Source organism: Cuculus canorus, chromosome 3 (assembly GCF_017976375.1).
Source record: "Cuculus canorus isolate bCucCan1 chromosome 3, bCucCan1.pri, whole genome shotgun sequence".
Lineage (NCBI taxonomy): Eukaryota > Metazoa > Chordata > Aves > Cuculiformes > Cuculidae > Cuculus > Cuculus canorus.
In genome coordinates, this window is record NC_071403.1 from 96671551 (window position 1) to 96690361 (window position 18811).

An 18811-nucleotide genomic window follows, 5' to 3' on the forward strand; every position below is an offset into this window, starting at 1 on the left:
AGGCTCTGCAATGGTTTGTATGTGCAGGCTTGCTCTTGAAACAAGAAGGAACCCCTTGGGATTGAAAAGATTTCAGCCCTCCCAAAAGTGTTAGCTGATTTGCGGCTTGGGCAGCATTTGGCTTGGCTGACCGTGCAAACCCACAGAGAAATCTGTTGCTTCTCAGTGCACCTTCAGACTGTGCTGAAGCCTTCTGAAACCCTGAGAAGGCTCAGCTCTGTCCCAGACTCAACTTGAGGTTTGCAGTCAGCTGCAGCCTAACCTCTTTAGCAGGGGGTAGTTAGATTAAATGGCATTTCCTTGGGTGAGGGAGGGGAACATACCAGAAAGGACCCAGTACCCATTGGAGATGTAAAATTAAAATGACTTTTGGTCAATTTAATAAATATATATCAAGGAAATTTCACTTTACTACAACAACACATTAGTATACAAGCATCTAGTATTTAAGCTTAAACATCAAGTGTTTATCAAATATTGGAAAAGAGCAGACATTACTAGACTACCTGGGTATAACACAAGAAAAAATCAGTTTTTTAAAAAAAATTGGTCCTTGTGGACAAATGTCTAAATGATGATCCTACTCATACACTGTATGAATGAGATCTATATTTAATATTATTATTATTAATAAAAAAGCTTCTGTCTTGGAGAAATCAGGTGGGATTTATACTTTCTTTATTTGTCATTCGTCACAATGATAACCCTTACAACCTTGTCAGGTCCAACTCAACTGACCACATAAAGGTTATCATTGGATTATGTCCTCTCTTTGTGGTCACTGTGGCTCCGGGGGAGCTTTTTCCTGTGACCAGTGGGCTTAGTCATGAAAACTGTCCAGTCTGCAAATGTGACTGTGGGGTGTGCACGCTATCCCAAAATAACAACGCCTTGAAGGACTCAGGCTGAACCCATGACACCCAGAGTGGGAGGTCTCTGACCCAAAGACCTGGCTGACTCCAACACCAAGCTGGGGACAGCCCAGGGCAGTGTTCCCCCAAGGACCCTCATGCCCTGCACCAAGCTGGCCGCTCCCCCCCAGCACAGAGGTGAATTTCATCCTCTGGATAAGAACCAAGTGGAGAAGATGCCACTTGGATGCATGATGCTGTGGCAACAGGCAGCTATTATGAGTCAGCTGTAGCTTCGATGTGGCTATTTTGCCAAGCACATCCTGCCAGTTGTTACGGGGACTGTGGGAACCAATTAATTTGGTGGATCTAATACTCTGGGTCTAACCCCGGTTAATGTATTTTGGGCATTTTAAACAGCACACTTTTGCCAACAGTCTACCTCAGGATGACTAAAAGTTGTCCTTAGCCACTGAAATCTCAGCTCATTTCTCCAAAATGTTTTGTATTTTTTCTTTTTTTAAGATTAAACTCCTTACATTCATTCAGATAAAATCACGTTTATCGCCACATTATTATTATTGTGCTTTTTGCTTTCTTTTCTTGTCTTTCTTAAATCAACTGCAAAAGTCATAGAAAAATTCCCGCATGCTTTTGCAATCTAAAAAAGAGAAATTAAATGAAACAGAATATAGTATAAAACATGCCACTGGTTCATGAACTTCATTATACGAAGAAGGAAAAAAAAGAGCCCCAGCAACAGACAGTTGCCATAGAAACACTCAAGCATCGAATGCTTGTTTACAAGAGACATCTCTCTATTGTTTCTTAAATCCCTTCCTAAGGATGGCAAATCAAAAAGCAATTGAGCATCAAAAAGGAAGAACAGAGATGTTTGAATAGGAAGTTGAACTCAGTACTTCAAAGGTTAAAGGTTCCTAATAATATTGATCCACCCTGTGGTTTGGGTTTGTTGGTTTTTTTTCCACTGCTTAGGTCAAATCCCTGCTGTATCACTGATTTATACTTAATTTTCATGCTGGCAAAAATTAAGACAAAAAAGTAAGGCACCAAAAGAAAACCTGTCCTGTATAACAACAAGCCTCATTAGTTATTACAGCTGAGGTGAAAACATGCATGTACATGAACTGCATGTTGTGTTTCTGATTAAGATTCCAGAAACAGGTTATTTCTTTATGCTATGTCCTATTTTGTCAGTTGAACAAGACACTGAATCCAGGTATTCAAGAGTATCAGGTCAAAATGAAAGGATGGTTTATTCCCAGTCCATGTAGACAGTCCTTTGTCATAACAAACACTGAGTTACAAAGAGCACATCACCCTTGCTGGCAGCATCAATTTGTTTACCAGACTTCTAATTCCTTGGTAAACATAATGGAGGTTCTTCTTAATTAATGGCAGACTTCTTGGGGGCAGGGATATAGAAAACAATATGGTTTCCCCGTCTGGCTGATCAGTATTTTCAGTAACGAAAGCTACTCCATAGCTGCACAGACTATAGTGCTAAGCAGCAACGCAACTGCGTTCTTTATGAAGTCTCCATATTTATAAATAGCCCGTTGATGCACATCATCGAGATACTTTAAGCAATCCGCTCTCCAGTCATTTAAAACTACATGTAATGTTTGTGGCATGATTGTATCATTTGTAGAAAACTATAAAAAAATCAATTCAAAATAAAAATTTGATAGACGAACAAACATGCTGCACATGCTTCAAGAGAGCAAGAAAGATGCCTCATATTTTATTTCCTTTGCTGCAGCACATTTTATTACTTGGTACAGATTCCTTTTTCCTTAAGGATTTTTTCCAAGATTCACTTACGTTGCTCTTGTCATTACATCCAGTCTCAAAATAGTCATAAAATTTGCCTTTACATTCGAGAGCATGGGTGCCTCTTACAGGTTCACAGTTTAGGGCGATGTTCTCTCGCTCAGGTTCGTTACCTCCTTTGTCGTCATTAAATTTTGCCTTTTCTTGATTACTGTGAGACCTAGTGTTACTGACAAATATTTCGTTAGCAGATATCTGGTCATCACTCCTATAAGAAGGGCCACTGCCAATGTCATAATCCACCTGCTGAGAACAGCTTGGCAAAGAAATGGGAGAGGAGGAGGAAGAGGAGGAAGTATTTTCTGTACTCGTATTAACAGAGTAGGGTAGATTTAAATAGTGACTGCCACACTCTTGATAGAAATAGCACGTGTGGAGCTTCTCATACTCCTCCTTTGCCATCCGAAGGCGTTTTCTGTATGGACAGTCCTGAGGCACAAACCACTCTTGTGGCGAGGTGCCATTGAAGGAGCAGGTGGAGAAGCACCAGTTATTCTGCATAATGATTTCTCCATGGATTCTCTTCATTAGATTGTTGATGAGGACGGATCTCCGTAAGTAGACTTCAGGATCATCAATGAATTTCAGCTTTTCCAAAGACATGTAAAGAATATGGGCCCGCTCCTCAAACACGGAGATTGTCTGAAAATGCAAAAGACACAAGATATGGAACTGAAGGCAAACGGGTTTGTTCCAGGCAAGAAGAAAACAAAGCAACGTATACCCCCCTGTGCCACCACTTCTCTCATTCTCTTTTTGAGGCACCCAAAGCTGGCTTTTCATTTCACACATGCACGTAGTTGGGGACCTGCTTTTTCTCGGCCACAGCACTCACTCAGGTTTAGGAGGTAAGTTGCTGAGGCAATTGCATGGCACAAATCCAGGATGGGAGAACGAAATCCAGATGCGCAGATCTGGCTCTTTACTTGCATTTGGGGTTAAAACATAAAACTGTTATGCAGTTTTGCTCCAGTGATGGCTGGGATCTTTTTGGTATAAACGGACCCAATTCCATCATCCCCTACGGGGTTTCTACAAAGCTCTGAAGCCAAGTGAAGGTCCCCTCCTGCAGCCTCAAGCTTTGCGAGATGCAGACAGCAGCCATCGCCTCACGCAGCAAGTGTTGGAGCATTTCATCCGATGCCAGTGGAAGAGGCCCTCCAGCAAGGGGGGTCTCAATTTGCCAAGCTTCCTATACTGCTCTCGTGCACAAAAGTGCATGTAGGGAGGGAGGCAGGGAGAAACTCTTCTCAAAGCATCACAGCATCTGGAGAGCAGCTGTTGGCCTGTGTACTACACCCTGTGCTCTACAGGACTGGTGGGAACGCAGATAGGCAGGGACAAGGTCAGGAAACAAAGACAGGATAGGGATTTGCAGAAATCCTGGCTCGACGTCCACAGATTTGTTCTCCCATGGTCCTTCCAGGACTCCCTTTCTCAGCACTGGCAGCATGAGCAGGTTACTGCCCTTGGGAGGCACTGGATTCTGTGCTGTAATCGCTACCCTGGGAATCAAAACGAGAGGGGGCAATGCATGCTACTGTAAGCAGTATTAACTAATTTTCATTTTTAGTAAGAATTTGGTTTGCATAGGAGGAGAGCAGCACAGCACAAAGAGGGACTGCTCTAAATCCCCCCCATCTGTGGCTTGATCATTCCCTTTCCCACATGGTTACAGCATTTTTGTAGAGTGGAAGTCGTAGCTATGAGGACTGAAAGAGCTTAAAGCACAGCTGCTTTTCACATTCATTCAGCTCTCCTCAGCCCTCTAGCTCTTTCCACAGCCTGGTCCTGCCTGCAGTGCTTAGAAGCAGCACAGTGCCTCATAAAAATGAAAACTGGCCGTGCTTTCATGTGAGTTCACAGCTGAAGCTCTTGTTAGAATGAGTAATTTTCTATAATAAATGATTCATTTTAAATTATATTAAGCCTATAGGTTAATTTGTGTCCTTTCTACCTGCTGCTGCAATAGTCAGTGAAGCCATAAAAGCCTGGAGCAAACCAGTAAGTCTTGAACTATGTTTCTCCTGGAGATGTGTCCTGGAGGGCTACCAGTAGGAACAAGTTGTCAAAGGCTTTCTACTGCAAATGTTTGCCAACAGGCCTCTCAGAACATAACTCTCTCTTTACTGGGCAGCAGACGTAAGAAATTCAAATCAATCTGGTGGGCGTCCTCCCTTCCCCAGAGTTCAGCGTTGCAAAGTACAAATCACATTTGTGCTGAACGGAAGAAACTGGTGACCCGGGGCTTCTGACATGATACACCTCTATGACAGCACAAAATGATGCCTGGGACAAGTCTATCTCACCAATACTTCTGCAATAGGTTTTAATGCTACTAGAAAGGGATAAGTAATTATTCCTCCTCTTTGCAAGGAAAACAATCATTGATACAAAAATCCAGTAATCTAGCCAAGAAAAAAACTGGCTGAAACCAGAGACCAATGTGACATGTGGGAGACAGGCTCATCAACCAGAGCACATTTTTCAGTACCCTCGATGCTAGTTATTCATTGCTCTGGCAGCAGACCAGACACCTTCTGGAACTAACGGCGGGACAGTTTTTCACCTTCCCAGCCAGGTACTTACTTTCAGCCAACGCTATTTGTAGCTGAAAATTTCTTCGGCAACTCTAAGGTCCTTGGGAAGTGAGCTCAGTGTTACTGCTTGCTTCTCCTCTGCAGAAATCCCTCTAGAGAAACCGGATTCCACTGGGCAGAGCTCCCCACCCAGTGTCTGTGGCAGGGATGAGGCACTAGGTTCTCCTCGCACCTCAGAGGGCTGCTTCTGAGATGCAGGTAAAGACAATGTATAAACTTGCTCTGCATCTTGATCTGTTTTAGGTTTCTCTCTCTGGGGCTCTGGTGGCACTACTGCCTCCCATAAGCTGTGCTTTAATCATATTATGTCTTCTCTGTCGCCAATGGTACCTGGGTAGCACTGGACTACCGTGAGCCAGTTATGATCCAGCAAGGCAAGGATGGTGTCTCAAGGCACGAACTATCCTTAAGCACACCCCTTCAGGCATTCAATCTCCTACTGAACCGAGCCCTTAGTGAACAAGAGCATAAAATCTCTCTTTAAAAAGTCAGATTTCAATTTTTGTATTCACTGGCCTAGGAAAGGTTTGATCTAATCCCTCTCTTGAGGGCTATAATTTAAAAATATTCTTTCATTTACTAATCTAGTCTTTTGCAGTTATTAGCTTTTCAATAAACAGGATTAAATATTGAAGGAGCTTGTACTCACTTTCCAAATCTTTCTGGTTTTCTAGCGAATCTGTAATGCATTTGGGGTACATGGAACCCATTACTATTTTCTCCCCTGGAAAAAGTTTTGAATGAAGTGGGGAATCATGGGCCCTTTCTATTTATGTACTTCATTCCTGCTGTTCAAAGGCCGTTACAGAGCTGTTTCTGTAAACACAACATAAACTATCTAAGAACAAAATAATCTGAAAAAGGAAGTTATTCTCAGCGTTTCCATTTACAGTTGTTGTAACTGAGGAAAAGCCTTAGCTTCTTAAGCAATTCGATGACAATAAAACAATAAATGTGCACAAGTGACAACTATTTGTTTCTGAGCAAACAGCTGGATCATTCTAATTTTGGCGGAGTATTTCAGCTGTCTGGAAATGGGTCAATCGAGTGTTACTAAGCATCTGAAACCCTGAGTAAAAATAACGACTGTTAGAAAACATACTTTATGTGTACAACTGCTGAGCGGTGGATGAAAATCCTCTTCTTCCACATATTTCCTTTTAAAGTATGTGATCTTGGATGTTGTTACAGGATTTGAAATTCCCCTGTAATGTGATCCTGCGGGTAATAAATCAGACATGACAAATGACATGCGGTTTGCCGGAGGTTCTCCAAACAAAATACTTCTCATTTCCCTTCGCGCTACAGGAGAACTCCACCGCATATTTCCACATAACATCTGCAGCCCTCGAGAACGAACCCTCACCTGGCTCGCACCGAGCTCTCCCGGGGCTGTGCTCACGGGGAGAATCCGCTGCGGTCCTCGGGATGCCCGGCTTCGGGATAACTTTGGCTCGCGGGAGCTGCCTGTACGGGAGCATCCACCCCTGCATCCCCGCGACAGAGCATCCACACGCCCCCCCCCCCCCGCCCCTCCCCGCGCCTCTCTCCGCAGCCCCTCCAGGAGGCTGCCCGGGCTCCCCCCGCCGCGGATCAGCCCGGCTCGGCTCGGCACGGCGCTTGCCTACCTGCGGCGGGGCCGGCGGGGGCCGGCGGGGCGGCGGGGCCGCAGCAGGGCGGCTCCCAGAGGGCGCGGTAGGCGGCGAGGTCGGCGGCTCCCTCGGCGGCGATGGGGCGGCCGAGCCGCTGCATGGGCAGCACCAGGGTCATCGCGGGCGGCGGCACCTGCGAGCGGAGCAGCGCGGTGAGCGCACGGCGGCCCCTTCGCCCGAGCCCCCCGCCGTGCGCTGCCCCCGCCGCCGCGCGCACAGACAGGGAAAGCACACGCGTATGCGTGGCACAGAATCGTCTGGGCGGAAAAGACCTTCGAGAGCATCGACCCCTGCGCGCCACTAAATCACATCCCGAAGCGCTTCATCTCCCCGTCTTTTAAACACCTCCGGGGAAGGGGGCTCGACCCTCCCTCGGCAGCCCGTTCCAGCGCACGATAACCCTTTTCGGTGAAGGAATACCTCACCTAGACCAACATTCCCCCCCCCCCCCCCACCTTCTCACGGCAGGGAAAAAGACCGGCGCGCTCTCCCACAAAGGGCGCGGGGTCCGCGACCCCCGGAGTTGGTCCCCGCTCCCGCCGCCCCCCCAGCCCCCTCCCCGGCCCCGGCAGCGCTCACGCACCGGCACGGATCCGCTCACTCGCTTCCCATGTTCTGCCGGCGGGGTTGGCTCCGCACCGACGGGTGTGCGAAGCTCTGTGTGTGTGTGTGTGTGTGTGTGTGAGCGCGCCCAGCAGTTGGGGATCGCGTTCCTTTCTTCTTTCTTCCCCTCCCAAACGAGACAGCCAGGCGAGAGAGACTTAGGTAGTTGTTTCCACTAGCCCCGATCGGGCTGAACTGGATCTGCCTCCAGTCAAAACACTGCGAGGCTAAAGACAGAAAATTGGCTCCGGTTTCAAGCCGTGAGTTGCAGTCCCACCGGAGCCAAGCACAACATCGGCGGAACGGGCGGAATATTAAGCAGGAGCGGGGACTCGCTGCCTCCTGCCGCCACCGCGGGCGGGAGGCGAGGGGAGGGAGCAAACTTTCTGCGAGGGGCAAGGGATGAGTTCATAGTCACCTACTTTTTGGCAGAGGACCGCGGAACAATGCGCCCAGACGCTGCCCGGCCCCTCCCTCTCCTTCCTCCCCCTCCTCCTCCTCCTCCTCCTCTTCTCTCTCTAAGAAAGCGGGATGTAGTTTCCCCTCGGCGCAGCCTTCCCGAAGGAGGGGCTGCAGGTGGGCAGGTGGAATTTCAGTGCTTGTTTGTGTTAGCAGCTGAGCGCTCTCGAACAAGAGGGGAAAAAATAAACCGCGGGAGAAGAAGGAAGGAAAAAATAAATCGTTCACATCTGCCCGTTGTTTTGGTCGGTCCTGGAAGAATGCACGAGGCTGCTACTTTCCTGAGAACTGGGATTCCAGCATATGCTAACTTTCGCTTCCTTGGATGCGTACATGTGTGGGGCTGCCCCACACTCCTCACTGAGGCAGAAAATGGGAGGCGAAGTCAGCTGGAATTCTCAGCAGTTTGCCCGCAAAAGGCCACCAGACCTCACTGCAATTGGACTGAAAGGTGCCCGAGCCCCTTCCTCAGAATTGGTTTATCAGTCATGCACTGCGTGTGGCCCTCAGTCATTTATTTTTTTGCAGTAGACCCATTAATGCTATCTTGCTTTTCCCAGGCAAAGAAACAATAACAAGGGTGGTGGAAAGCCACTAGACTGGCCCATTGGAAGTTATTTCTGACACAGGCGATATATATTATTTATTCCCCCCATCTTTTGTAACCAGCTGAGTATTGATACGTGGGGTAGACTGGTCAAAACAAGTGTGTCTGTCTGCTCACTTAAGAACAGAGCCAAAAAATGGCCCAAGAACCAGCTAAAAAGTCATATATTTTGTGGCTGAAAAGATTGCACAGTCATTAGAAAGCACCCATTAATCTGCATGGGGAAATCACTCACAGGGAGACATCAATCTTCTGATGTTGGCATGATGTCAACATCAGTGTTTGTCCTCAGAGAATAAGAGTTGGAAGAAACTCGCTGCTTCTTTGGGAAAGTCAAGATTTCTTTGCTCATAATGAATTCAGCATCTCTTTATGGAATTTTTTTATGAGAATTGGAGATTTCAACTGTGCTTTTTTTTTTTCTTTTACGATATTTCATCACAAATAGATCTTTCTGTGCTTAAGCAGAAGCACACAGGAAGGAAGGAAGGAAGGAAGTGTTGGGATTCTTTCTGCACAGAGTGCTGCTGATTTATCTTGAAAAATTGAGTTTTCTGGACAGCTGGTAAAGTAAATGAACTGCTTCTGCTATTTACAACATGCAAAATTAATAGGGTCAGGCCAGTTAATTTCTATGAACAGTTATTGTCCATGCGCATTCTCCATGTCTCCAAATTGTATGAAAACAAGGCATAAATAAAAGAGCTTCCTTAGGAGGAAAAAACCCAACAACCAGAAAACGAAAGCCCAAACCAAGCTTGTAGACGTCTCAGCATGTGTTATGAAGCCGCATAGGTGGCAGTAAGCTGCAAAATAAGCCCCATTTTATAGCAAAGGAACTGCTTCAGTGCACAGAAGCTGAGAACCACTCTGTTAAAAGGGCTTGTGACTCCAGGTATGCTATTTGTTCCCATTTGACTTTCAGAAGCTGTGATTTCCAGCTGCTGCAAATGAGTGGGAAGGGAACTGGGAGCACATAGGAAAAGTCAGCCTTCTCAAAGTTGAAGCTGGACATGGCAAAACTGAAAGCCTGGGTTACAAGATGAAAGTTACAGAAAAAGCGCTACGGGACCTAGCTCCATAAATGGGACCTCTGGCATTGCTCCCGAAGAGACAACTTACCATTTCTCAACATTAAGGGTGGCAAAATCAATTCCTGAGTATCTAGCCAGAAGTCAGCAGCAACTCAGCGTCAGAGCCAGAAATAGAACCAGACCTCATCGTCCTTGAGCCGTAAGCCCAACCCATTTATATTGCATTATCATATGCAATGAAGGGGTTTCATCCAAAATCCCATTTGTTTCAATGAGGCTTTGCAGAACAGCACATGCATTGTTACATTTCCATTAACACCACTGGAAATAGAGGATGAAAGATGTACATTTGAGCACACAATACATTTACTATATAAAATTACAGCAAAAGTTTGACACTTAGGACTGGATTCAATTTTGAAAAATCCATTTGGGAACCTTGTGTGGGCTTCAGTGGCATGGAAGCCAGGCACAGTTTTTTATTGAACCCAGCCCTACATCCTTAGGCTGCCACAATTTTTTCCATTTTGTCAGCCAAATGCATGCAGTGCAAGGACACACTGAGGCATCTACAGCAGCCTGAAGGTTAAAAAGTCGAACTTTTTTCCATCTGCAGTTTTACACAGTAAGACTACTATACATTGCTACTGCAACTCCATTTGCTGGGGTTTGCACTCACTGTTCCTTCAGAGCCATTATGATGTTAATGAGAGAACTGTAATGATGCCATTCACATTATAACAAGCCTGATGCCACATCAGTGAAAAGGGCTCTTTATACAGTTCCAGAATGCCTCTAAAACCCCAAACTTAAATATAAAATGCCTGTGACAATAATGCTGCAGGTCTGACCAAGATCAATAAAGGCATGGGGATAGACTTAAGGCGACTATTCCTTTCTTTACTCTTGTGTTGGTACTCAATTACTGCAGCGGTTTCAGCATTTGTCATATATTCTGGAGTGTTTCCACTGCCTAACAACCTGACTTGAGCAGAGAATGGCATTTCTTAATTGTACTATACTATTGTTAACATCTGGATTGCAGTGCTTAGGAAATAAAATTGCTGTCATTTTTGGTAGCCATTGCTTTTCTGACGCTATCTAAAATTTGCACTACAGAAGCAATCAGAGATTCCACTGCATGAGCACTGCATGCAGGCTGTGCAGACACCCCCCCCCCCCCCCCCCCCAGTCTAAGTAAGCAAGTGACAGCCAGAGAGAGGAAGGGCAAACCCCTAATCAGTTACCCAGATGTTGTATATGCACTAAAAACCAACAAAACCCAACTATATCACACGTAAACAATTCCAGGATAACCTCAGTGTTAACCATCTACTCTTTATGGTTTCTGCAACAAAGTTTGGTATCACCAACTCAGCTGAGGGAGGTAGGACATCCTGTAGGCATCATGGAAGAGGGCATAAAGGCTCCCCTGGGAGCAGCAGATAAATGCACAATGACACCACCATTACTGGTGAAGACAGCAGGGCCAAACTGTACAGATGATGACGGAGTGATGACAGCTAAGGGGGGGCTATGACAACGTAGCATGTGAAAATTGAAGACTAGATGGAGGCAAACGAGGAAAGAGAAAGACAGGAGGCAGATTGGCTCTGACTACAGCAGTGGACAGGGAAGAGAATGTTGGGAACTTCTGTTAAAATAGATCAAACTGGCTGATATACCACAAGTTCAAGGAGGAGGAAGTTACAAACAGAGATGGGAGATAAGGAGGGCCTCGATTAAAGTGTTTATTGACTGGGTAGATGTTTATGGTGTTGTAGTAATGTTATGAATGAAGCACTGGAAACACTGGGGACACTGAATTGCAGCACAGTGGGGCCACCCAGTCACGATCACTGTGTTGCTTAGGGCTCTGCAGGCAAGGCGAGCAGCAAGCCTGCAAGGAGAGAAAGAGCATCTGGAATTGGCCATGCTGGATTTAAACTGAAAATTTTACTTCCAAGAGAGAAGCCAGGGGTTGGGAGCAGACAGAGATATCTCCTCCATCTCTTGTTGATATAAAATAGCTGAAAAGAATGGCAGTATCTCATTTTGCCACTGCAGAGCGGTCCCTGGTATGTGCTGAGGGAGATGCTGAGCCACAAGCTGGAAACTGCAGGGAAGATGCAGAGGGAAGACGGGAGTCAGGACAGGTGGCAGCGAGATAGTGTGGGCCCTGGGTAATGATGTTTTTCTGTTCTTTCAACTGTACCTCATATCAGAAACACATATGACACCATCTAGCATAAGCATGATACGGGGGTGAAGTGAAAGGGTTAAGGCTGGCTGAAATAACTAGGCATGTAGAAAAACAGGTCTGTGTGCCAATAGGGCCAGTTCAGCTCTTCATCCTTCTGAGGTATAGAAAAACTATAGATCTGCCAAGTCTAGTATTTTCTCCTGTATTTCTTGGCCCTTACTTCAGGGAATTTCAAGGAATCCACTGTTCTTTTTCTTCTTGCCTTCTTTCTTTCCCCTTCTTTTTCTAGAACTGGACATATTGTTTGGTGGAAAAGGAATTAACTTGACATCAGAAACTGATTTCTGTGTCAAGCTACAGCCTTCCATGGAAGTGTTTCAAAGGTATCTTCGCTTAACTTCTGTCCTAATTTAGATTATACAACTCCAGAAGCTCGAGTATCACTTTCTCAAGATAGAATTCCAGGCAAATATTTCTCCAACTTTCCTAATTCCCACATCCTATTTTTTTTTTCCTTTTCATACTTTTCAGTTGAATTCTTCCCATAAAAGCTTCTTGGAGTTACTCTGTCCCAGTTTGTTAGGCTTCCCCAATTTTCTTAGCAAGCATTTTTTCAGAGAAAGAAAAATGAAAAGAGAAGATGCTCTTTTGCATTATTAACAGTTTTGCTTTCTCCTGCTTCTTGTCTCTATGAAGCAGAACTAGAGGAGGTTTCTGTACTGACAGAACAGAAGTTTCCTCTTCTGTTTCTCACCTGAGATTACTCTTGGTAGCCTATATGTAATGAACTCTTAAGTGGTGGTTCTAACAGTTATAATTTTCACTAGAATTTATGCAAATATAGAAGATACAAGCAGATTTGTAATCTGGTTTTTTTTTTTTGCCACAAGCCACTGGCAGATATCAAAAAAGGTAGCATCAAGTTTACTGTAGCCATCTCCTAAAGGCTGCTTTGCCTGCCTGCTCCAGGAGAACAATAAAGCCTCATGGTATTTATTTCAGTAAGCATAAATATTTTTTCCAGTGTTCTGAGCCAAAATGTCTCATATGCTGTCTGTCTCCACGCCACTGGTGGCTGCACGGCCCTGCTAAACATATAAAGCTCCATCCAGGATCCACTTAGCTCAGGGAAAGTTTAGTTTGCAAAACACTTCAGTATCCGGAGGGTAAAAGGTGCCCCTGTTGCTGCAAACTGTAAGTGACAATGTTCCTGATTAGTTAACCTTTGCAACGGGTTTTGACACTGAATAGGTGCTAGATGTTGTTATTGGGACTGAAGTCAGAGGAAAAAAGGTCTCCCAGGAGTCAGGCAGGGCTGTGAAAGCAAAGCTCTTCTGTTCCATAAGGAGACTCCCCAAATCACAAGGCAGTTTTCACCACTTGTTCTGTTAAAAGAGGTACCAATTAAAACTGTTTCCCCACTTAACTTTCACTCCGGTGCAACAGCACATGCATGTCACTGGCACTGTAAATTAGCTGGTTTATGGGGTTAATTATATTGCTTTCTTCACTTTTTGTCTGCTGAAGAAAATAAATAAACAAAAAAGTGTTTTTGAACAAAGAGTAAGTTGTCTCCCACTTTGCTGTGTGCTACTTTCCACGAAGAATGAGAGCTATTATTATTCTTTTACAAGTTTCCTTCTAAGGGAAATAAATACCAAAGGTAAGATTCCAAGGAAGTGACTCACAAACACTGGCAACAGGCTCCGAAAATTGGATCCAGTCTTTGCAAAAGCCTTTAGCAGAATACTAACTCGTCTTATTGCAAAATAAACTTTTCCCAGACGAGCTGCACATCAGCCCTGCACGCCTGTGTGTGTGCGTTAGGAAGCAGAGACAGGAACAGAACCCATTTCTCGTGTCTTTTCCCCTTCCCTCTGGGGCACCACTTCTGATGCCATTTTTAGCTGGGAGCTGGAAATTTTTAATAACCAACTGAGTCATCCTCGGGAGAGGGATGCGCCTCACTTTGCCAAGCAGTGTGCTGCCCGCTCACCATCCGTGTCTGTAGAGACCCCCAGTAGAGCAGGGCTGGGCAGCTGATTTACTGCAAGCCAACCCACAAGAGCTGTCAGGAACCTTTATCCTACAGCTGTAAAAATGAGGGGCAGAGCAGGGAAGGCATTTCCCCCCACCCCCCTGACATTGCATCGAATTCAGCAAGGCGGGATCAGCCTCTAATAATCTGTTTTCAGTCACTGAGTTATCCTTTCAGATTTGCAGAAGGTAACCATGCACCGTGACTCATATTTTATTTGTTAATCAGGAACCCCAGGAACCAGGAATGCAGACACTGAAAAATCAGACAGCTGAGCAAAATCAGTGTGGCAGGATTACCATCTGCAAACAGAACAATCTACTTTGCATATTTATTTCTCAGCTGTTTAAAATTTTGAATCATAAATGCATATTTGTATCACTTGTAATGCACACATTCTAAAATGCTCCTACTCTCTCATGTTGGTTTGGGGGGTTTGTTTGTTTGTTTTGTTTTTGACGATGTAAATCTGGTTAGACAAGAGCGACAAAAATTGCAAACCTTACACTGAATTCTTTTGTTGCTTGGTTCTACTTAGACAAGCCTTTTAAGTGAAAGAAGCTGGTCCCCTTATTCATTTCCTTTGCAAATTCCTATTCAACCACTCCAAATGGGGATGAAACAAATCGGAATGCTGGTCCAGAGTCAGGTTTTTATTTAGAAAGTCCCTTTACAGCGTGCCCAAAACCGACTGGCAGCCAAGTACCTACTTAAGACACTAAAGGCTGCATTAATAGAAGTTTTGCATCAGGTTAAAGGTCTCCAGCATTGCCAGGTAGTTTCTTAAGCCTATAATTCACTAAGTGCCCAACAGACACTTCTTCCAGGACCTCTAAGTAGGATTGGTGTTTATGTAGACTGCCTGAGACATCTGAATTGTGCTGAACTCCAGCCATTGCTCAACCAGTTATAACCAGCTGTCAGGGTTGGGAAGAAAACCAGGATAAACTCGTGCGGTGTCGCCTTCCCGAATCTGCTTGCAGGGTGGCATGGCAAGCTGGGAGGTAGAGCGCCTCAGACCCTACTCACTGCTATGTAAGTGGGTGAATATTAATATTCATAATTGAACGGCTGGTTGTTTTAGTGACGAGAAGGAGGGATCAGCTGGGAAGTGGCAGCTGCTGCAGGAAAGGAGATGCAGAGGGATGAACACCAAGCCAAGGAGGAGGATAAACAGAAACAAGAGTGGAAAGAGGGAAGAAAGGCAAAAGGTAGCAGAGCTTTGTTACTCCCCAGGCTTTTCATCCTGTAATCTATGGACTTCATAAAGAAAAAGAAATTACCTGTCACTAAGAATGAATTCATTATGCTAGCACATGATAATAAACATTTACTTAGGCACAAGTAAAAAATCACTGTAATGAACTGCCCTACGCCCTTACTCAGCCTGTTACGGTGCTCAGTTTTTCCTGTTTTCCAGAAGCCTCCGTGAAGCAGCCAGCACAGCCACAGCTGCCGAGGCCAGCCAGGGTCTGATCCCACCTGCACACTGCTGCTTCTGCGCTTTGGCACTCTGCAAGTACTACATGAGGGGAAACAGCGCTGACCTAACATCTGGGTACAGGCACCAGCAGGAAGCACCTTCCCCATGGGACATACTGGGAATCACTCTCATGTATTTTGTAAAGGTTAGGAAAAATGAGTTTACTTGCAGGATAAAAGTCTCCCAGATGCAACAGCACAGCACGCCTGTATTGAGGAGCTAGGAAGGGACGAGAAGGAAGAGAGCCCACTTTTCTGTGGCACACAGAGGGGGGATTTAAAAACATTTTAAAACATTTTCTTTCAACAATAAATATTTGCAATGCACATAAAATGCATGGGAAAAAAGAGAAATGTCTAAATAATTATTAAAAAATTATGATACCAGTACTGTTGAATACCCTTTATTTTTTTTAGGCATGATGTAGCTCAAAAGGCTACCGGGCAGCACGAATGATCTGTATTTGCTAAGAGACACTTTTTGCAGGAGTGGATTAGTCATTCACCTCTGAGTGCTGTGGACATCTCCCCAAAGACAGGCTTTCTGGGGTAGTGTCACAAACTACAGTGTTGAGAGGATATATCATAGTTTGATGTAGAACTGCATAATTGACTGAATTTTGGTTTTTATTCCAAGACTCACTGCATTCAGATTGACTCTTACTAACATGACTTTGTCCACTCATTTCTTAATCTCCTTGTCCATATCCCTGTTTTCAGACTTCAACATTATGATCTATAAAAGCAAGCAAGCAAACAAAAAGATCAGTTTTATCAAAATTGAAAAGGCTTTATTTATGTTTCAGTTTACAATGCTAAGTTTTAAAAAAAGACTAAGTTTTTAAAAAAGAAAACATTTTAAGTTCAACTTTCATTTTAAATCCGACCTATAGATTGAATAGTTAAGTAAAAAGTCATTTCTTGGAACCAGGGAAAAGTAACATAGGGTGCTTTTAGCATATAAAATAATTACGCAACCAAGGAGAGTGAGGAGGAAAAAAGAAATCTTGTACAGGCAAAACTGAGGTGACACAAGCAGCTGAGGTAATCAGAGAGTTAACATAAGCAGATCACAGGCATTTATAAGAAAAACATGCCTCTGCACAATTTGTCATTGTAAAAGCAGAGATATACATTTCCAGTGTGCTTGGACCAATAACTTTCTGTTAAGATCTGTATTCAATTATTTTGCTCTTGTTACAGAAAGTGATTATTCTTTTTACTTGAACGGCAGCAACTTAAAGTCATTCTGAGAATTAATTTTCATTTGGAGAACTGTTGTCAGGCATGTGTCCTCATCAAGGTTGGGACTCATAGCTCTGTGATCCACACAAGTGGTTCTTCCTCAGTCACTGAAGTTGGTCTTTATTAACATTTCATTTTTCAGGAGTACTTTTGCTGCTGTGAGTATGGACTATTTAGAAGGACAGTGCAGTCCAACGTGGATGACATTCCCAGGGACTGGGAAGGACCACATTTCCTGGCACAGTCTCATGTGCTTGCTTCTGGCAGAAGGAGCAGGTGAGGGTCTGGAGAAGGGGAAAACACAGGTATAGTCAAGCTAAAGCAACCCAGCTCTCTGCAGGGAATTACCCCTTCTTCCACACAGAGGCAGATTCAGGCAAAAGGAGTGCAGATAACCAAATGCTGGGCCCAGCACTATGGAAGAGGATTTACTTTCCTCTGTCACAGACCTGCATAGTGTCTAACGCCCAGAAAGGAAGACAGTGTTGATATGTGTGAGGGACAACATCTTAAGAGTAGGATCTGGTGCAATGGCAATTACGCAAAGGCATTCCTGCTTTCCTGTGCCAAAATCTCCATGCAGCTACTGCACAGCTGTGTCAAACCTCTTGTTTATCCATATGGCGTGTCCTGGACTACATCTAAACTCCAGAGACTGGAGAGATGCCCAGGCTAAGTCCTATGAAGTTTTTCTAACTGGTATGAGTAATGGCTGGGGACATGCAATCACTTTAGTTTAAACAAAACCGTGCAGCAATACTCATTGTTACAGTGGAATATAGTATTCCCTAAATTAAAAAAAAACAAAACCCAAAAAATAGAAAGAGGAAGATATGGGGAAGCATTTATATATTCCTTTACATTTTCACTTTGTGTACATTATATTTATACACCACAGTGCCTATATGCACTTTCACCTTGATGTCTAGCAGCAATAGCAGAGACACTGTACATCCGATCCTTCTCAAACACACGCTCTGGAGCTAAACAGTGACTTTTTTTTTTTCCTTTTAGGAAAAAAGGAGAGACATTTTTAAACTTTCCATCAAACCATCAAGAAAAACGGAATAATGATCAGCTTCAGTTCAATTATTCAGTTGATTCATTTTTGTCATTGCAATGGAATTGCAATATGAACGCTAAAATAAAATTTAGATCTCATGTTAATTCTCTGAAATATTTTTTTAGCTCCAGCTAGTCTGCTGCTCCATAAAGATTCATTTCCTTCCCAAGTCTACTTCTGCCCAGAGGATTCCTGTTTGCCATCCCTCTCTGTTACACATGGCTTTCTGCTTTTCACAGAAGGAGGAAAAGACTTTCCTCTCTTTGCTTCCAAGGACCAGACAGTGCCAGCCCAGCTCCCATTGAACAGTTCCTCAAGCTCACCTCACTCCATGAATAGGTTCACTGAGCACAGTGGAACTATTCAGCCTGAATAAAGCTGGCAGAACCTGGCCCTGAGAAGAAAGATCCAATCAGTCCAAAGACAAAAACAAGCTTGCAGCAACATCACAGGGTACAGCTCTGAGAGGCACCAGCCCAACTTAAGGCTAGCCAGAAGCAAGGTGCCAACTTTCTGCTACAGCCTGGGAGAAGTTTGCGCAAGGTTACCGCACGATTATGCAGAATTGGAAGGGCACTTTTTCTGGTGATAGTCAGCTCAAGCAATTTATTATTACGAGCTAGGGAAACACACCCCAGTTGTCTTAAATAGGAGTACATTTTAACCTCTGAATGATATATCATCTTAAAAAAGAAATCCCAACAGCTATATGGATGCTGAGAAATGTACCATTCAATTACAAAGTAAATTATATGAGCCTCCTGTGTGTGGTTCTGTTCTCAAAAAGCATTAGCAGCATCCTACTACTTTACAGCAATGAGAGCAATTTCTTCACTTAAAGGAGCACAGTAAATCAGAAATAAAAGGTCCTCAAGAAAAATATCTAGGCAGCAGTTACTAATCCAAGGGGCACAAAAGGAGTTAAAAACCAGCAGGGCATAACCAACAATTGAGAAATAAATTGTTAGGAGAAATTATTCTGGGAGCCAGAATGGGTCACAGTAAGTTAAACCGTAGACTGTGTTTGTTGTCTGAAATTATTCCAAAAGCAAAATAATTCCAAGAGTGAAGGATAAATATCCTTGAACAATCCAAACCAAAAATCAAATATAAAAGCGAG

At 44.2% G+C, this 18811-nt stretch overlaps 2 protein-coding genes across 3 annotated transcripts in view; both read right to left on the bottom strand.

The window, feature by feature from the left end:
• Nucleotides 1–352: 352 nt before the first annotated feature.
• On the bottom strand, nucleotides 353–7997 carry SERTAD4 (SERTA domain containing 4). Its single transcript, XM_054063968.1, has 4 exons — nucleotides 7541–7997; nucleotides 6934–7090; nucleotides 6408–6523; nucleotides 353–3347 (listed from the first exon to the last, which is right to left on the bottom strand). The coding sequence occupies exons 2-4, from the start codon at nucleotides 7073–7075 to the stop codon at nucleotides 2610–2612; spliced, it is 996 nt and encodes a 331-aa protein (XP_053919943.1). The 5' UTR covers nucleotides 7076–7090; nucleotides 7541–7997; the 3' UTR covers nucleotides 353–2609.
• An 8190-nt stretch (nucleotides 7998–16187) lies between these two features.
• SYT14 (synaptotagmin 14) overlaps nucleotides 16188–18811 on the bottom strand; it is a 101642-nt gene continuing 99018 nt past the window's right edge. Inside the window, exon 9 of one of the 2 annotated variants that reach the window (XM_054063441.1) lies at nucleotides 16188–16912. In XM_054063441.1, the coding sequence (XP_053919416.1) occupies nucleotides 16802–16912 (111 nt within the window). In that variant the 3' untranslated portion in view covers nucleotides 16188–16801. The remainder of the gene's footprint in view (nucleotides 16913–18811) is intronic. The other variant, XR_008449286.1, reaches the window with a different exon arrangement.